The sequence below is a fragment of the Ciconia boyciana genome, chromosome 2 (genome assembly GCF_034638445.1).
Source record: "Ciconia boyciana chromosome 2, ASM3463844v1, whole genome shotgun sequence".
NCBI classification, from domain to species: Eukaryota; Metazoa; Chordata; class Aves; order Ciconiiformes; family Ciconiidae; genus Ciconia; species Ciconia boyciana.
Window position 1 is genome coordinate 1,448,638 of NC_132935.1, and position 18,353 is coordinate 1,466,990.

The following is an 18,353-nucleotide window of genomic DNA, read 5'->3' on the forward strand; positions in this document are numbered from 1 at the left end:
GGATGGTGGTGTGGAGCATCCCGGTGCCCTCCCGGAGCTGCTTCACTGGGAGGAAGAGGTGGAGGAGGAGAGCTGGAGCTGGGATGGGTCTCGTCACAGCCGTGGTGGTGCTTTGCTATATTACGATACCTTTATTAGAATCACAGAATGGTTTGGGTGGGAAGGGACCTTTGAAGGTCATCCAGTCCAACCCCCCTGCAAGGAGCAGGAACATCTTCAACTCGAGCAGGTTGCTCAGAGCCCCGTCCAACCTGACCTTGAATGTTTCCAGGGATGGGGCATCTACCACGTCGCTGGGTAACCTGGGCCAGGGTTTCACCACCCTCAGCGTAAAACATTTCTTCCTTAGACCTAGTCTGAACCTACCCTCTTTTAGTTTAAAACTGTTACCTTTTGTCCCATCGCTACAGGTCCTACTGAAAAGTCTGTCCCCATCTTTCTGATCAGCCCCCTTTAAGTATTGAAAGGCCGCAAGAAGGTCTCCTCAAAGCCTTCTCTTCTCCAGGCTGAACAACCTCAACTCCCTCAGCCTTTCCTCACAGCAGAGGTGTTCCAGCCCTCGGACCATTTCTGTGGCCTCCTCTGGACCCGCTCCAACAGGTCCATGTCTGTCTTGTGCTGGGGACCCCAGAGCTGGACGCAGTGCTCCGGGGGGGGGGGGTCTCAGGACATTGGAGTAGAGGGGCAGAATCCCCTCCCTCGACCTGCTGGCCATTAGGTACTTGATATCCTTTTTATCGGCTGCATCAGGCCACTGTTACAGCCACGAGACCTTTCTCCAGGTCCTGCAGCCAATGCTGGCTGCAACCTTGTGCTTGCAGACGTTTGTTGTGAGCTGCTGGGTGGTCCATGGGTGGCCCTAGCGTCCCTCCTGCCATCGGTACCTTCAGACAATGATGCCACTGCTATGGCTCTTTGCAAGTAATGTGGTTTTGTAAAAATTAAGACTTGATGCTCCTCTCCAGAGCATTTTCATGAGGATCAAGCCTTTGGGGAAACGGGAACCGGGGCAGCAGCTTCTTTGTGCATTCCCCATCCCCTCCGCAAAAACAAGGCAGCAATTCTCCGAGCTCGGTAGCCAGTGGCAACAGCCCGATGAAATGAATAGGCTGTCACGCTAAGCACTAAGAAATGTAACTATTACATTTTACAATTCTCTCTTTCTTTGCAGCACATGTTCATTTAAAGGTAATGCTCTCCGGGGTTTGCATTCTGCTGATAGGATAGCGGGATCTTAATTTACAGATATTCTCCAGTAATGCGCGGTTTATATACGTTCTGCTAATAGCATTATGAGCATAGTTTGGACTAATACAAAATTAGAGCTCTAATTTGCATAAACAAATTACTGTTTGGATTAGTGCTAAATGGGGAAGACGACTGATATTTGAGGAGATTTGATTTGGCTGCAGCGGCTCTGTTTGTATAACGGCGTATGTACGAAAATGAGCTGGGTGGCTCCGCGCGGGTTGGGAGGGAGGTGGGATGGCGCATGAGATGTCAGGTCATGAACTGGAGGGGTTTTTGGTGGCAGATGAGGCCCTCTGGGACATATTTGTCCCCAGGGTGTCACTTCAGAGCTTACTGATCCTTCAGAATAACCTTACGGGCAGCGCTAACTGGATTGCAGCTCCCAACCCATCGCTGTCCCGCTGCCTCGCTACAGGGTTTGTGGATATAGGGGAGAGATGGGGAGGTGGAGAAGGGTCCCCAACGCTGCCTGCTCGACCTCGCTTGCGGCCCAGCATCTGCTCCAGGCGATAGATGGGGGACAGCAGTGACCTTGAGCAACTCGTCCCATGCAGGGATGTAGCAAAACCCTTGCAAGAGCCAGATTTGGGGGGGAATAATAATAATATCAAAGTTATGGTACCTAATAATAATAATTATTATAATTATGATACCAAAAATATCAAAGCTTGTAGAGCTCCGTAAAACTTGGCTAAGCTCAGGGGAGGTCCCACATTGCCAGTTTCCTTGTGGGATTGCATCCCCATTTCTTTCTCTGTTTGCTGCTGGGGTTGGAGCTGCAAGCCAAGGGATGAGATAGGGCATCAGCCCTGGATGCGTGGGCTCACCTGGATCCCATTTTGGATGCCCCAGGCTGCCTACTAAGAAGCCACATGCCAGTAGTGTGGATCGAAGCCATGTCGTGTGCAAGGCTTTGGGGTCGATGGCAAATATCTGCAGAGATTAGGGACAAACACCTTTGCTGTGTCCTAGCAGGCTATGGTTGGGTGGGAACCTGACCTTCAGCGCGTGGTCTTTTCTCCTGCAGCATTGCCATGGGCAAGCTGGAGGAAAGAAATGGCTTTTTGTTGCACGGGGGAAGCGGTACCAGGGGGAGAGTCCTTGAAGGTTGGTTTTTTTGGTGTAAATCACAGGGAATTAGAGCTTCTCCTCTGTCTGCAGCAAGAGCATCCTTGATTCTTCCCTGCTTCAGCTCCATCCTCAGGCGGCCAAGGGTTTGCTCACAAAGCAGCAGCTCCTTGCGATATCTTCCCTAGTTTGGGCTTACCTTGACTTTATCATTTTCTTGCAGATCCCCGCTATTAAACCAAATGCGCCTGTTGCCTCAAGGGGGCAAGTCCCAGCACGTGCAACAGAGATGGAGGAGCAAAGGCTATCGCTGCATCGGCGGGGTGATGTACCGAGTGTCAGCGAATAAACTCTCCAAGACTTCCAGCACCCCTGGCCGGGGCAGAGACCTGAGCACCAAGAGCCCCGGCAGAGCAGGTGAGCAGCAAGAATTTGTCGCGGTCTGCATCCAAAATCCAATGACGTCCCGGCTTCGGCATCGAGGTCGGCTTCTAGCTGCTTATTCCCAGACCACATGTTGCAACTCATCCTCAGGCCTCTCAAGAGCCCAGACGCAAAGGTGACGGACGTCCCATGATTGCCAAAGCACATCCCCCAGCTCTTCTTGCTTTGCAGTGGCGCTGAAGGGAAAATAACATAGAAGAAATGAAAGGTTTAAGAAAATTGAGGTTTTTCTTAACTCAGGCTTAGTTCAAGCTTGTAGAAATACGCCGTTAAACTTGGTTTTTATTTTAATCTGAGCAAAGTCTTGGGCAGCTTCAAACGGCACCGCAAGGTTAAACGTATTTGAGATGCTCATCAAATTACATTCAATATTGACCTAAGAAAGAGGGAAGGATCATTCTGCAGATAACTATGAAACAGGCATTTTGATGCAGTTACTGGCTTTACATTTAGCTTCAATTAAATTTCTGTTTCAGCTCCTCTTGTACTTGATGCCTCCAGCGTGGCTTTTAGGCAAGACCAGGTTTCTAACTGTGCTTAAAATATTTTTTTGAGTTTCTACTTGGGGTCAAATATTTTTGCTCTGTAGCTTCTTTATTGACAAATTTTGGGGACAGGTAAGATGGGAAAGGTAAAGCCAACAGCTTTGTGCTGTTGTTTTTCTTTGCTGGAAGGACGAAGGGTGCAGAGACGAGTATGTTCATGGATGATGCTAGAAATGAGGCAATTTAATGCCAAAGTCATTTTATGTACGGTGGGAAAGTGGATGAAGAAAGGCAATAAATAGCACAGCGTCGTTGAGAGGTGCAGCCTCTGAAGCTGCCTGCACCCCGATTTGTGTGAGCATTATGGGGTGTCCTGGGTAGTTTTAAACCCTCAAAGAACAGGGATTAGGGAGGGAAGGAGCTTTGTGCAGGCACAAAAATCCCGTCAGCGGGAGAGCTGAGCAGCTCCGGGAAGTTTGAAAAGCATGAGGAAAATTAGGAGCAAACAGCAACATCTCAATAAAGAGTAAATAATTCCCCCCGACGCTCGCACGCAGCCGGTAAGTGGTGTTGGAGAGAAAATGGAGAGGGGAAAATGAGGGGCAGGCAGAAGAGGGACGGCTGGTGATAATAAATCCTTCCTGCACATCATTACTGGTGGGGAGGAGGGCAGAGATTTAGCTTAAACCTCGGATTAGCTGCCTGGGCACCCAGGGATGGGAAATGAAGCCGCCTGCAGATGATGACAGAGATGAGGATGCTGTGGAGGCCGAGGGGGCGTGGAGCCGATGGAGCATCGCTTTCAGGTAATCTCCCTTCTGAGAACATTAAAAGGATGCTCGGCAGCGGTTTGGGGACAGTTTGCTGGTGTTTTTGCAACTCAGCTCTGCTCAGGACAGATTTTCAGTGGCTGACTAGCCTGCAACGTCCTCCTCGCTGCTGGCTCTGCAGATAGGTACGTGCACGCTCGTGAGCGTGCGTCCATATGGCTTGTTTTGAAGTCAGCAATCCTACCTACGAGCTGTTAAATCCTTGGCTTTGGTGCTGCGTCTGGAAGAGGATGGGCAAGGATCAGCCTTCGGAAGCGTGGAAAAAAAGGCCATAAAGTGAGCTGAGGGGTCTGTAGACCAAGCAAATCCTGGTGTCAGTGACGCTGGATTTTTTCAAGAGCTTTGCTAACAGCAGTGGGATTTTCCAAAGTATCTGAATCAGGGTAATCAGCTGCACAAAACCAACTTGAGGGTGGTTCTACCATAAGCACCATCTCCGGGTGTTGAAGCTGTCACCAAAGGCAACAAACATCTTCCCGGAGTGCAAGAAAAGGGGTGAAACCCCCAAGACGTGGGCAGGGAAGATGTTAGATGGAACAGCTCTGCTTTTGGGGCCAGGTTCCAGGACAGAGTTGGACCACTGGGAGGGGTCCACGGGAGAAGTGATGGCTGGAAGGACTGGAAAAGTGGAAGACCTGGGTTTGTGCAATCTGAAGAGGGAGGAGATGGAGGGGCTGCAGGTATCCAAGTTCATGAAGAGCTGCCAAGCAAAGGAAGGATGTCTTCTCCATGACTAGGTGGAGCAGCCAAAACCCAAGGGGCTTAAACTGTTGCAAGAAGGGTTCAGGGAGAGCTTTCGAAGGATGAGGATTATGAAGTGCTGGAGTAAGTTGGCTGGGTTGACTCTGAAATCTCCATTATTGGGATTTTTTAAAGAACAGATTACATGAACTCCTGTTTGGGGAGGACACAGGTGGAGTAGGTCCTGCCTTGCAGCAAGGAGGTGGACTTGACTCAAGCTGCTGCCGAATTTCCAGTCGATGCATTGGTGGCTTTAATAGAGGTGCTGGGAGATGGTGGGAGGACTTGACTGTCCACCACCGTGCTTAAATCACTATTTCTGCTGCTGTTTGCAGCACCAGCATTTCCGAGGCAGCTTTTCCCAAGCCCAGATCTTGCACGTGCCATATTTAAAATGCTTCTTCCAGACTATTTCTTTTTTTCCTTTATCTAAGTGCAAGAAAGTCTCTAAATTTGTTTTGCCGGCGGGAAACAGCAAAGTCACGCGTAGGCAACTCAGCAAAGGCTGATGGATTCAGCCTGTCTGTGAATATCCACCACTGGGCTGGGACCAAGCAGAGAAACGCCAGCCCAGAGTGCAATTTCTGGGAAAGGGATTGAGCCAAAGGTTTGATGGGAGGACTTTTGCAAATTCAGGCATCAGCATTGCTCTTGGGGTTTTTCTGGGTGAAGTTTGGGATATGGGGAAGGAAACAGCAGTGATTTTCAAGGGATTTAGTTTGCAGATGTGACCTAAAGCAGCTTTAAAAAGCAAAGAATCGGTAAAAGGCACATAGTGAGCGTGCACCAGCAAGCACTGGAGTTCTGCAAATACTTTTCTCCCTTTTTGATCTTGATTTTAAAATAATGAGACTTTGATGGAGATGTGCAACTGGCTCAGGGTCAGCAGATCAGACCTGCTGGCCGGTGGTGGGGAGAGAGCTGCTCCCCGTCGTGGCTTTATCGGGGGTGATGGGGCATGGAGGAGATGCGATCCCCCCCCCCATCTTTCCTTCCCCACTGGGACCACATCCTTTAGTAAGGTCTCGTTTAGAGAAACAGGTTTAATGAGTCCTGCTTTGGGACAGAAAGTCCCTTCTGGGGTTATTGTCTATAAAATACAAACCCATCTAGTTATTTTTTTTTTTAATATTTCTTACTTTGCTGTAGTCTCCTTCCCCCTGCCACGCAGCACATTGCATTTGTAACCATAAAGCCCTAGTAACTGGTGTGCGTCAGTATTTTCATGTCATCTTTCAGCTTTCGCCATAATTCATCCTCCTTCGCAAGGATGGATTCAACAGATACCGGCGTCTCTTGCTTTACGATAACTGGGGCTGGCAGGGCGGAAGATTTGTGTGTGCTCATCGGGTACGAGCCTTCACACGGTTACTCGGTGCTCTGTGTTTTCAACACCTGACAAAGTTTATTTAAAAGACCAAAAAAACCAGCTTTTCCTTTCCCTTCCAGTGCCAGACGCTCTGTGTTTGGGGTAGCAGAGAGATGGGAAATGCTCCTGACAGTTTAATAGCTTGGAGTTTACTTATGGTGGGTTATAATTCTGCTGTTTGCCTGAATTTATTGGGTTGGTATTTTGCCTCTTCGTGGCCTGACTACAATAAGAAACGTGATGCTGGTTGCTGCGGCTGATCCATCAGTGCCGTCGTACCGTCCCTGCCAGGCGAGCAGGATGGGCAATTGTTTTAATGCTGGGGGTAAGTTAAAATTTGGTCCTGGGGATGCACCTCCTGCAGTCCTGTGCTGTATCGGGGTCAATCCTGGGGCTACCTTGCGACTTCCGGAGGGCAGACTTTGGCCTGTTGAGGAGACTGGTTGACAGAGTCCCTTGGGAGGCAATCCTGAAGGGCAGAGGAGTCCAGGAAGGCAGGGCATTCTTCAAGAAGGAAATCGTAAAGGTGCGGAGCAGGTTATCCCTATGTGCCGAAAGACAAGCCGGCAGGGAAGAAGACTGGCCTGGCTGAACAGAAAGCTTTGGCTGGAACTCAGGAAAAAAAGGAGAGTTTATGACCTTTGGAAGAAGGGGCAGGCAACTCAGGAGGACTACAAAGATGTCGTGAGGTTATGCAGGGAGAAAATTAGAAGGGCCAAAGCCCAACTAGAACTTAATCTGGCTACTGCTGTAAAAGACAACAAAAAATGTTTCTATAAATACATTAGCAATGAAAGGAGGGCTAGGGAGAATCTCCATCTCTTATTGGATGCAGGGGGAAACATAGTGAGAAAGGATGAGGAAAAGGCTGAGGAACTTAATGCCTTCTTTGCCTCAGGCTTTGACAGTAAGACCAGTTGTTCTTGGGGCACCCAGCCCCCTGAGCTGGAAGATAGGGACAGGGAGCAGAATGAAGTCCCCATAATCCAAAGGAAATGGTTAGTGACCTGCTACACCACTTAGACATACACAAGTCTATGGGGCCATATGGGATCCACCCAAGGGTACTGAGGGAGCTGGCAGAAGTGGTGACCAAGCCACTTTCCATCCTTTATCAGCAGTCCTGGCTAACTGGGGAGGTCCCAGTTGACTGGAAGTTAGCAAATGTGACACCCATCTACAAGAAGGGCCGGAAGGAGGGTCCAGGGAACTACAGGCCTGCCAGTCTGACCTCGGTGCTGGGGAAGGTTATGGAGCAGATCATCTTGAGTGCCATCATGCGGCGTGTACAGGACAAGCAGGTGATCAGGCCCAGTCAGCATGGGTTTATGAAAGGCGGGTCCTGCTTGACTAACCTGATCTCCTTCCATGGCAAGGTGGCCCGCCTAGGGGATGAGGGAAAGGCCGTGGATGTTGTCTACCTAGACTTTAGTAAAGCCTTTGACACTGTTTCCCTCAGTATTTTCCTGGAGAAACTGGCTGCTCATGGCTTGGATGGGCATACTCTTCGCGGGGTAAAAAACTGGCTGGATGGCTGAGCCCAAAGAGTTGTGGTGAATGGAGTTTACTCCAGTTGGCGGCCGGTCACAAGTGGTGTTCCCCAGGGCTCTGTGCTGGGGCCAGTCCTGTTTAATATCTTTATCAATGATCTGGATGAGGGGATCAAGTGCACCCTCAGTCAGTTTGCAGATGACACCAAGTTGTGCGGGAGTGTTGATCTGCTTGAGGGTAGGAAGGCTCTGCCCAGAGGGACCTGGACAGGCTGGATTGATGGGCTGGGGCCAATTGTATGAGGTTCAACAAGGCTAAGGGCCGGGTCCCGCACTTGGGTCACAACAGCTACAGGCTTGGGGAAGAGCGGCTGGAAAGCTGCCCAGTGGGAAAGGACCTGGGGGTGTTGGTCGACAGCCACCTGAATATGAGCCAGCAACGTGCCCAGGTGGCCAAGAAGGCCAACAGCATCCTGGCTTGTATCAGCAATAGCATGGCCAGCAGGACTGGGGCAGTGATGGTGCCCCCGTACTCAGCACTGGTGAGGCCGCACCTCGAATGCTGTGTGCAGTGTTGGGCCCCTCACTCCAAGAGAGACACTGAGGTGCTGGAGCATGTCCAGAGAAGGGCAACGGAGCTGGGGAAGGGTCTGGAGCACAAGGCTGATGGGGAGCGGCTGAGGGAACTGGGGTTGTTCAGCCTGGAGAAAAGGAGGCTGAGGGGAGACCTTATCGCTCTCTACAACTGCCTGGAAGGAGGTTGTAGAGAGGTGGGGGTCGGTCTCTTCTCCCAGGTAACAAGAGGAAATGGCCTCAAGTTGTGCCGGGGAGGTTTAGATTGGACATTAGGAAAAATTTCTTCAGGGAAAGGGCTGTCAAGCATTGGAACAGGCTGCCCAGGGAAGTGGTGGAGTGACCATGCCTGGAGGTATTTCAAAGATGTGTAGATGTGGTGCTTAGGGACATGGTTTAGTGGTGGACTTGGCAGTGTTGGGTTAACGGTTGGACTTTGTGATTTTAAAGGTCTTTTCCAACCTAAACGATTCTGTGGTTTTATGGTAAAGCAACTCATCCATCTCCCGGAGCAAGGAGGAGAGCAGGGGTTTTGCCATGGCTCATCTGCAACCCGCTTCGTTACCGGTGGCACAGTGTGGGGGACACCCAGCTTGGGGACAGGGAAGAAGCATCATTGCAAACCCAGGAAAAGTTTCTGAAGGTCTTTTCAGCATAAAGAAGCTGCCTGGAGTGATTCGTGGTTTTGGGCATCACGGTGATCTGTGCGGCTGCTGAGAACTGTGCTCTCATCACACGTGTAGCTCTGCTCCCAGAGAGCTTGCTGCAAGTTCTGTGCTTGTATCCTGAACACTACAGATGAATTATAGAAATAAAAAGACTTTTTGCTTTCCCAGCCAGCTGGTGAGCTCAGATGTACCGTAACTGAGCCGCTCGACCAAGGATGGAAGAGGCTCAGAAGAAAACATCTAGCTGCAAACGTAGGGCTCGGATGCCTGCTCCTCGTCCCCGTGCAGGACGAAGATGCAGTATCAGACATGGAAAAGCTCTTTACCCCTGGGGTGGTGTTGGCAGTAACTAGTATTTCTGCAAAGATATATTTTTCACTTTGCAGAAGTATTAGAAAATAGGCAGCGGGGTGGTGCGGAAAGCATTCGATACGTTGCAATTAATTAAGCAAGCATAATAATCGGGTTTCTCCGCTCACAATGAACCTCTCCTTCATTTCTTTCTACAGCTGCTAAGACGTTATTCAGACACTTGAGGAATTTCCATGAAATTGGGGAAAGAAGCAAAAGGTCCTAGCAACATCGCATTTCACAAAGAAATTTGAAAGGGAAAATTAAAAAAAACCCCACAGCCCTGTACAAGATTGAAAGCAGCAGAAACCAAATTAAGGTTTGACATTGTCCGGAAAACAGCCCTGACCCCAATCTAGGCATGAGCCACCGCCGCCGTGGTGAGAGCTATTGCACACTGTGAGCTGGGGCTGGCTCCAGTGGTGTTTTCCCGGTGTCCGGGCTGCTTTCCATGGGCAAACCCTCACCTGCACGACTTCCTTGGATGAGGTTTTGCCTCCTGGGAAGCATGCGGGAGCCCCGGTGTGACGAAAGGCTGGTGGCTTTGGGGACACTAGCGTGGCTGGGCTTTGCCTGCCGGAGGGATGCTCATGGGTGGCAGCCAGCCCCTCGAGTGGCGTGATTTTATTTATTGGTAGTTTTCATTTTTTCTCTGCAACCATAGGACCCAGAAGCTTTGGAGATACCCGTATTCTCCCATGATTGCTGAGCTCCCAAAGGTGGAGGTTTAAGAGGAGCTTTAAGTTCTCCCGATGCCGCCATGTGTCTCCCAATACAGCTGTGACGGCGGCATGGCTACGGCTTTGACTGCAGAGGAGCAAATTCTAAACACATGGTTGAGTTCAACCCTCCAGGGCTGAGGGTCTTCCCCTGCATCTAGATGCGCTCCCTCCCTCCCTCCTGCTGTGTAACATCCCCTCCTGCCTCAGTTTCCCCACCCAGCTGCGACAGCATCTTAGCGCACAGCTGGGGAGACCGAAGATGCGAGCTCCTCCGCTGCGTCACGCTGAAGACGGATGACTGATGCTCATGAACGTGATTTCAGATGCGGTGGAAGAACTCCACGCTCGGCGAAAGGAGGAGGAAGATAACCACGGCGCAGGGAGTCACGCGCTGGAAGAAAGTGCGCTCTCGGCTCCTTGTTTACCAACTAATTTTAGAAGTGCTGAGCACTGCAGAAACGCACTTTCCGCATTTGCAAGGATGATAAAGTGCTCAGCACCGCCGTTGGGCCGGCTGAGGGCTTGCGTGAAGGATGCTCTCTCCTCTGAGCCGCTTGGCTTTATAAAAATGAAGGGAAAGGTTTAAGACTGGACACCTTGACACCACGTTGGGACTGAGTGGTGGAGGGGTAAGGAAAAAGTTGGTGGAGGAGAGGCCAACCCAATGCACCAAAGTGTGAGAACAGCGAAAACTGGAGCGTTGCTTTCCTCAGGTTTCAGCTGGTTTTGGTGTCGCTTGTGCTGGGGACCACTTGTGCTCAGCCCCTTTGAGCTGAATTCCTCGGTTTTGGGATTGTTCAGTCCCTTGGCCCCTTCAAGGTCAATCCCTTGGCTTTGGGATTGCTCAGTCCCTTACCCCTGTTGAGTTTAATCCCTTGACCTCTTTTGAGCTCAATTCTTTGTCTTTGGGATTACTCAATCCCTTACCCCTGTTGAGCTTAATCCCTTGACCTCTTTTGAGCTCAATTCTTTGTCTTTGGGATTACTCAATCCCTTACCCCTGTTGAGCTTAATCCCTTGACCCCTTTTGAGCTCAATCCCTTGTCTTCCGGATTGCTCAATCCTTTACCCCTTTTGAGCTCAATTCCATGGCCCCTTCAGTCTCAATGCCTTGGGTTTGGGATTACTCAATCTCTTACCCCTTTTGAGCTCAATCCCTTGGTTTTGGGATCGCTCAATCCCTTGGTCCCTTTTGAGCTCAATCCCTCGACCCTGGGATTGCAGGCGCTGGTGGGCAGGGACCTGGTCTCCTCGAGGAACACCGCTAGATCCAGCACTGGTGTAGACCAGAGCTTGGGAGATGCTCCACGGCAGCCGCTCCAGGCTCCTTGCAAACATCTGCTCGTATAACAACATCAAACCCCGAGCGTGCTTCATTAATTGAGGTTGCTTCACTAATAAAACACTCGTGACCGCCTGACCCAGGGACACGCGTGTTCCTGTTAGGAGCTGGGGTGCAACCAGGCAGGAGAGTGCGAAAAGCTGCGCTCGCGTAGTGGCAGCTCATCCCTTGTTTTGCTGTTACCTTCTGGAGAGTGAGGGCTTCTGCTGTCCGGTGAGTAAAATAAATTACCCCCAGCAGCTGCTAGTGCTGATCATCTGAAACAGTGGAACCCACTTAAATGAATAATTAAAGAAATAAATTTCCCCGAGTGCCAGCCTCAAAACTTTTTGTTCAGCAATAAAGCAAAGGAGAGCCTCGCAAAATGAATCGCTCGGCTGTTTCCAAAGTAGGCTGCCTGCGCCGCGGCGGGCGAAGCGGGGTTATAATGGGACTTCTTAAAGGAGCCGGCGTGGTTCAAGGAAGGCTTTTCCTGGGTGCCAAGGTCACGCGTGAGGCAGGCTGAGCAGAAGCGAGCGCAGCTAACGGCAAACCCCCTTCCCTTGATGAGCAAAAAATAACAGGGAGCTGGGATGACCCCGTTACAGTCATCCCCGAGTTGGAGCATGGGATGATGGAGCTGATCATCTGCCGGCTGCGGTCGCTTGGGCAAAGCCCTGGTTGTTTCCCTCGCTGTGTAAGATTTCCGTAAATTATCCTTGATTTGGGGCAGTTGAAGCAGATGGGCAGCAATGGGCTCGGCGGTTTCCTCTGTCCCCAAGGAGGGTGACCTGCACGGTGGGCACAGGCTGTCACCCTAATGATGCTCTCACCCTCTTGCGCATCCCTTGGCCCCGGTGCGCCCCAACTCTGCAACTTCTCCCTTTTTTTTTAGGTTATTTCCATTTTCTACAGTCTTTCCACCATATAAAAAATAAATTACTAGATCAGATGTGCAAACAGACCTTTCTGCATGACAAGGTCCTGGTCCTTGTGCTGTGCCCTAGGAGCAGTAAAGTCCTTCCTAAATAATTAAGCAGCTAATAATTAACCGCGCTTCCCTCCGTGCAATATCTGCCGCCGATTTTTAACGCAAAGGAAAATTTCAAGCATCCTTTTCGGCGTGTATTTGTTGCATCGTAAGCCCTTGGGCGAGGGGGAGCCGAGCAGGGGTGTTGGAGCTGGATGGAAGCATCCTGCTCCCCGTGCTGGCATCCTGGAAAGCACCGACCGTTGCTCTCGAGCACCGACCGTTGCTCCCGAGCACGATTCCTGCGCTGCCAAGGCAAATCTCTGCCAACCTTTCCCTGGAGGAGAAGGACCAGGTAGCAGGTGAGGGACCCCTCAAGCCCTGAGATATGTTTTGGGCTTATGGAAAAAAAAGGTCCTAATTAATATTTAGATGTTGGTGGAGGGGTGCAGCATCCGACCTGCTCGTTTTAAGCATTTTTTTGTGGTTGTGGAGCCTTTGACAGGGATAAATTGTGCCTCTTTCCCCTTTTCCATCAAAAGCTGGAATTTCGAGCGGGAGGCGAACGCTGTGGAAAACACCACGGGACCGCTTGGCTGTGGATTCCTTCAGAGGAGCAGGGAGGAAAAAAAAAAAAGGAGTTAGGCTGTAGCCCCCGCTATTAATCATAGCTGTAATCATGCATTTAATGAACATGACAGCTCCCGCTCCCTCCGGAGAGACGCGTCGAGTCTCACGGCTGGGTTAGGTACAACAATCACTTCTCAACGCTCGCGCTTGATAACACCGAGAGCCGCCGGAGCAGCCAGTGTCAGGTTGGGATGATGCATTAAGAGAAACAACCCCGTTTGCACGGGCTGTGTATTTCCTTACAGATGATGCGCTTCAAACCGACTAAATCATTAAGAAGAAGGGAAAAAAAAAAAAAAAAGAAAAGCAGAGAGAGAAAAACACCTGTCCCTTACGCAGGGTATAAAATATCAAGCCTGACGCCACCGTGCTGGGTGTAATCAGTTAAAAAGCCCTTAACGTGCAGTTCTTGATGCTCTCCCCAGCAGCTTTTATTTTTTTCCATCCTTTTTTTTTTTTTTTTTCCCCCTCCCCCTGTTGTTCCCGCTGCCTTTGAGCGTGCATATGGGACGAACTTGCCATGCCACTTCTTTAAATCTTTGCAGCGAGGGACTTTTGCAATTACAGAGGAAAATGTAATACGGGATGGACGAGTTGCTCTCCTGATCCGACAGCGTTGCTGTGTCCCGACACTGATGCTCTCCCCAGTTGGAGAGCAACCGGGGAGAAAAATGGGACAGATTTGGGACTGGCATCTGTCCTAGAAATTAAAAGTGTGTTATGTCTGGACCAAACGAGAGTCCCAGAGATCCGAGTCAAGCTCTGGGGGAATCATTTCGGCTTTTTGTTTCATTTAGTCCAGACTGCAGCAAATTTCAGCTCCTAATTTTTTCATTTAACCCTTGTCCAGTTCTCCGGTGTCTTTTGCTCAGCCCCTTTCACACCACATGGGTTACTTTGATAATACAGGTACACCCTGAATCTCCACTGTCTGCAAAATATCAGATGCTTTGTATTTATTAATGAAGATCATTTGGTAGCGGCTCTAACTGGGCATCCCGAGTCGGTAACCGCTCTAAAAATCAAAACTTGGGCTCCTTGGACCTCCTTAAAAGGTCTGAGACATCCGTCCCGCTCTCTTACACCTCCTCCCTTGCTGCTTTGATGCTCGCAGAGCCTTGCTTGTATTTAAACTTCTTTTTGCACGATGCAAAGGCTTCTAAAAATACCATTGTACCGGAGCCTGAGTTTCCTCTGTAAATCCCAATCGATGGCGAAATGTGTAATTATGAAGCTTCTTAACCGGCAGCATTATGCAGTCGCTGGGCTGTCTCCTCCTGGGTAAATATTTAGGTGGTTTTCTAATAGTTCGGAGAGGATTTGCATGCGGGGTGAGTAATTAGGCAGTGGGAAAGCGTGGATGAAGGGTTTCTTTGCCAGCTGCCAGTCTGATGCTTTGCCAGACCTGGTCGGCACGCTGGACAGATGCATCTCACCCGGATTTTGCCACGGATGGGACCGGCTCTCAAGCGGTTAAACTGCCTCCAGGCTGTGAGTTAATTCACAGCAAGAGCCCGTAATGGGAGATGCGCATCGCCTGTCCACGTATAATAGCATGACTTCTTGCCAGAAGATAAAAGCTGGGCAAAAACCCCCCAAACATTATGCCATGGATGTATTTTTGCTATATATAAATTAAGAACCAGTGGCATGAGGCTGTTGCACCCTTTATTTATTTACTTATCTATTTATTTCTTTAGTGATTCCTCCTTTCTGGCCAAGATGTGGTTGTCAGGCTGCTTTAACTAAAAGGATGGCACACAAGCACGGCAGCGTGGTTGTCCCCGAGAGTCCGCTTTTGTGCCCGGGTATTAAATATTTAGAGAGATTGTCTGCTGCCCTGGGGAGTCGGCTCCTGGTATAGCCCGTCCTGCTGAGCTTGCTTTAAGGAGCATTAAACGTAATTGCAGAGGGCTGAAGGATGCTCTACCCCTACCCTAATGGTCAGACTTTAATTTGGGTCTTTCTCCCTGCATCAGTTGGGAGGTCAACCTTGCTTGAGCGCGCTGGCCTCTTAACCCACGTCCTCGCTAAGAGATGCTCTGCGGCATCTTTGGAGCGACCCAAAGTTGATGTGCATTTATTTTAGCGCTGAAAACTAGTGGAAAAGATGCTCCTACAGTGAGGCAGCTCTGCGACGAGGGGGAAGCCAAAAACAAAAAAGGCAAAAAACCCCTCAGCGGTGGCTCAAATGCCTGCTTGATACCCGACGCGCTTGCGGCAAGCTTGAGGGAGCTCGCGGCAAGCTTGAACGCGCTTGCCGGTGAGTTGTGTGGAGCTTGCTCGATGCCTCTGATGGACAGGCATGTGCCACCCGTGCCGGCACCGCGCCTGCGCCAACTGCTTTTATTTGCAGAGGGAACAGATGGGGCTTCACCGACGCCGGCAGCCCGAGTGACAGCTCGCATGCGGGGAGAGCGCGGTGCCGCGCTATCAAATTCCACTCCCTCACTCCCCAACATGCCTGGGCTGGCAGGTGAGTGACTGAGCTGCTCTCATACCACCTGGAAAGCTGAGATACAGCCTTTATTTTCGATTCATTCTTTCCTACACCAGTCAAGGACAATTTAATTATGTGCATGCACGTATTGGAGGTAAGCGCTGGGTTTCCCCGGCCGGCTGCAGGGAGCAGCCAAGCCAAGCGTGGAAATTTGCTGGACTGATAGCGCAAGCGTGCGAGTTGCCTTGAGGGGTTTTTTGGCACGTTTGGGTGCCGAGGGGAAAGGTCCCCACTGTGTTTGGAGCTGGCAAGGAGCCCTTTTGCCGGGGCTGATCTGGAGGTGCCGGCAACGTGGAGGTCCGTAAAGAGCATCCTCACCCATCTGGTCTCTGGGAGCTGCTTGCTTTGGGTTGAGCAATAAGATCATAGAATCATTGAATGGTTTGGGCTGGAAAGGACCTTTGAAGGTCATCTAGTCCAACCCCCCTGCCATGAGCAGGGACATCTCCCACTAGATCAGGTTGCTCAGAGCCCCGTCCAACCTGACCTTGGATGTTTCCAGGGATGGGGCATCGACCACCTCTCTGGGCAACCTGGGCCAGGGTTTCACCACCCTCATTGTAAAAAATGTCTTCCTTATCTCTAGTCTGAATCTCCCCTCTCAGTTTAAAACCATTCCCCCTTGTCCTGTCACTACAGGCCCTGCTAAAAAGTCTGTCCCCATCTTTCTTACCAGCCCCTTTTAAGTATTGAAAGGCCACAAGAAGGTCTCCCCGGAGCCTTCTCTTCTCCAGGCTGGACAACCCCAACTCTCTCAGCCTTTCTTCACAGGAGAGGTGTTCCAGCCCTCTGATCATTTTTGCGGACCTAAGATACTGAGGGCCACGTGAATTCTGCAAAATTTTATGATTCTGAGCAAATTGTCTGTGTTTTTTTCTCTGTTTCCAACAGCAAGGTTGCATTGTACGCCCAGTCCTGGCTCCTCTCCATCCGGCTGCCTGAACAGATCAGCTACGAGCCGATACATCGCCAGGTCTGTACTCGCGGGGAGGAATGGAGTGCTCCCCCTCCGGATACTGCATGTGATTTATGCTCAGGAGGGTGTCAGCAGCTTGAGACGCAGCTATTTAACTGGCTGTTTATTCGGTGAAGCTCTGACCGCTGCTTTTCCCCCAGCCTCTGCCATGAAGTGCTTTTAAGCTCAGCGGAAAGCTGTGGTTTCTGCTTGGAAAGGGTTTGAAAGATTATTAGTGGATAGCAACACCTTTCTGCGAGCAAAGCATGCCAAATTCTATTCGGAAAGTCCCTTTTTAAATCAACTGTATTGTTCTCAAGGGGTATTTTGGGGTTTGTTTCCCCAACTCAGAAGCCCATCCCAATTTAACCCTGCAAACCTGCAGGTTTTCCTTCTCGCTGTCCCAGCCACAAACTGGGAACCTGCCAAGCGGTAACTAGAAAGCACCGAGTATGGGAGAATGACGGCACGTTGCCGCTGTTCAGCACCCTGCCAGCTTTCTCCTTGCCTTTTTTTTTGTGCTACAGATGTGCCACATATCATTGTGTCCTTAAGTATGAGCATTTGCAGACAAGTCCCTCTTAATTGTAGCAGACTAAAATTTATTCCTCAAGTATGTCTGTTCCAGATGTCTGTATACAGACATAATGCCAGATTCTAGCTATATTTTATCATATCCTACCACTAATATCAACTAATTTAAAATGTGCCGTCAGAGTGAATTGGTGCTAGAGTCCAGCTTGCAAATGCTTTCTGTGCAGGTCAACGTGCTGGTGACCCGGCCAGGTATCACAAGTAGCCGAGGTGTTGGCTATGGGAGAGCCTTTTTTCAATATCATAATTTCAACAAAGAAATACTCTTTTTTTAAAGGCTTGCCTTGTGTTAGCCTTGGAAGCACCTCAAGTACCAAGAAGCAGTTTGTGGTGGGGCTTGGTGTCTCCCCAGGCCATTTGTGACCAAAGAGGTGGTGACATTTCTGATGCTGAAACGGGGCTTTCGCATTCAGCATTTTGGCTGTATGAAGTTGTCTTTTTCTCATTGCATTTTAACTCGAGAGCTGCAGACAACCAATAATTATAGAGATAAAAATGTGCATTCCCCCCTAAAATCGTTTCCTTGAGTATTTATCATGGGCAATGCTACTGTGACCCTTGGACCTGTGGTTCTCACACCACGAGGACCAAGACTGTGGAAATACATAAATATTATGTTATATTTATATATTATACCTACATTAAAACAATTTTATATATAAATATTTATCCTTAGTCTCTAAGGAAGCAATGCATACAACTATCCAGAGAACCTCAGGCGAGTGGCTTTGTTCGCCCCTATCCAGAGCACTGTGTCCTCTGCAAACTTGAGTTGACCGTGCTGTACCATCTAATTATCTGCTCGGAGAGATCAAACGTGCCCTCCATGGTGTTTCATTCACCTAGATCTCAACACTTCCCCTCTTCCTCCTGGTCCCATACATCTCTATAGCTGCTGGGTAATTACCTCTTCAGCTGGAAGCTTATGGAAAACGTGTGTTAAGCAACTTTTGATATCCTTAAGTAACTTCTAGTGGTACCAGGCAATTAATAGCGAGTTTTTCTGATATTTGGTGTTACCTTATGTTCCTGCGGCTGTCACGTAGGCCCTCATTCATTGAGGTCCATAAGCAGGTGCCCGCTTGAAGACCTTGAATAGCCCTGGGGAGTGCAGCAGGCCAGCTGGCAGGGCCACGTGCTGAAGTGCCCTCTATGTTGTTCAGCGTTTGCATCCTGTGCTGCATGAGCCCAGCATGGGAGAGGATGTTTTCTGTCTCACCGTGTTCCCCAAAACTGCAGGAAGCTCTCTCCATGCTCATAAAATCATAGGAGAGAATCACGGTCATGGAGGTGGGAAGGGATCTCTGGAGAGCTCTGTCCTTCCTCCTGCCCCAGAGGGCCTCTTGTCCTTCCAACACATCTCTCTGAGAAGGTCTGGTTCCACCTTCTCT

The 18,353-nt window shown here is 49.9% G+C and overlaps 1 protein-coding gene across 2 annotated transcripts in view; it reads left to right on the forward strand.

The window, feature by feature from the left end:
* The window catches only part of ZC3H3 (zinc finger CCCH-type containing 3), a 182,555-nt gene that overhangs the window by 119,744 nt on the left and 44,458 nt on the right, over positions 1–18,353 (forward strand). For both annotated transcript variants that reach the window (XM_072851804.1, XM_072851805.1), the window contains exons 5-6: positions 2,543–2,736; positions 16,305–16,386. In XM_072851804.1, the coding sequence (XP_072707905.1) occupies positions 2,543–2,736; positions 16,305–16,386 (276 nt within the window). The remainder of the gene's footprint in view (positions 1–2,542; positions 2,737–16,304; positions 16,387–18,353) is intronic.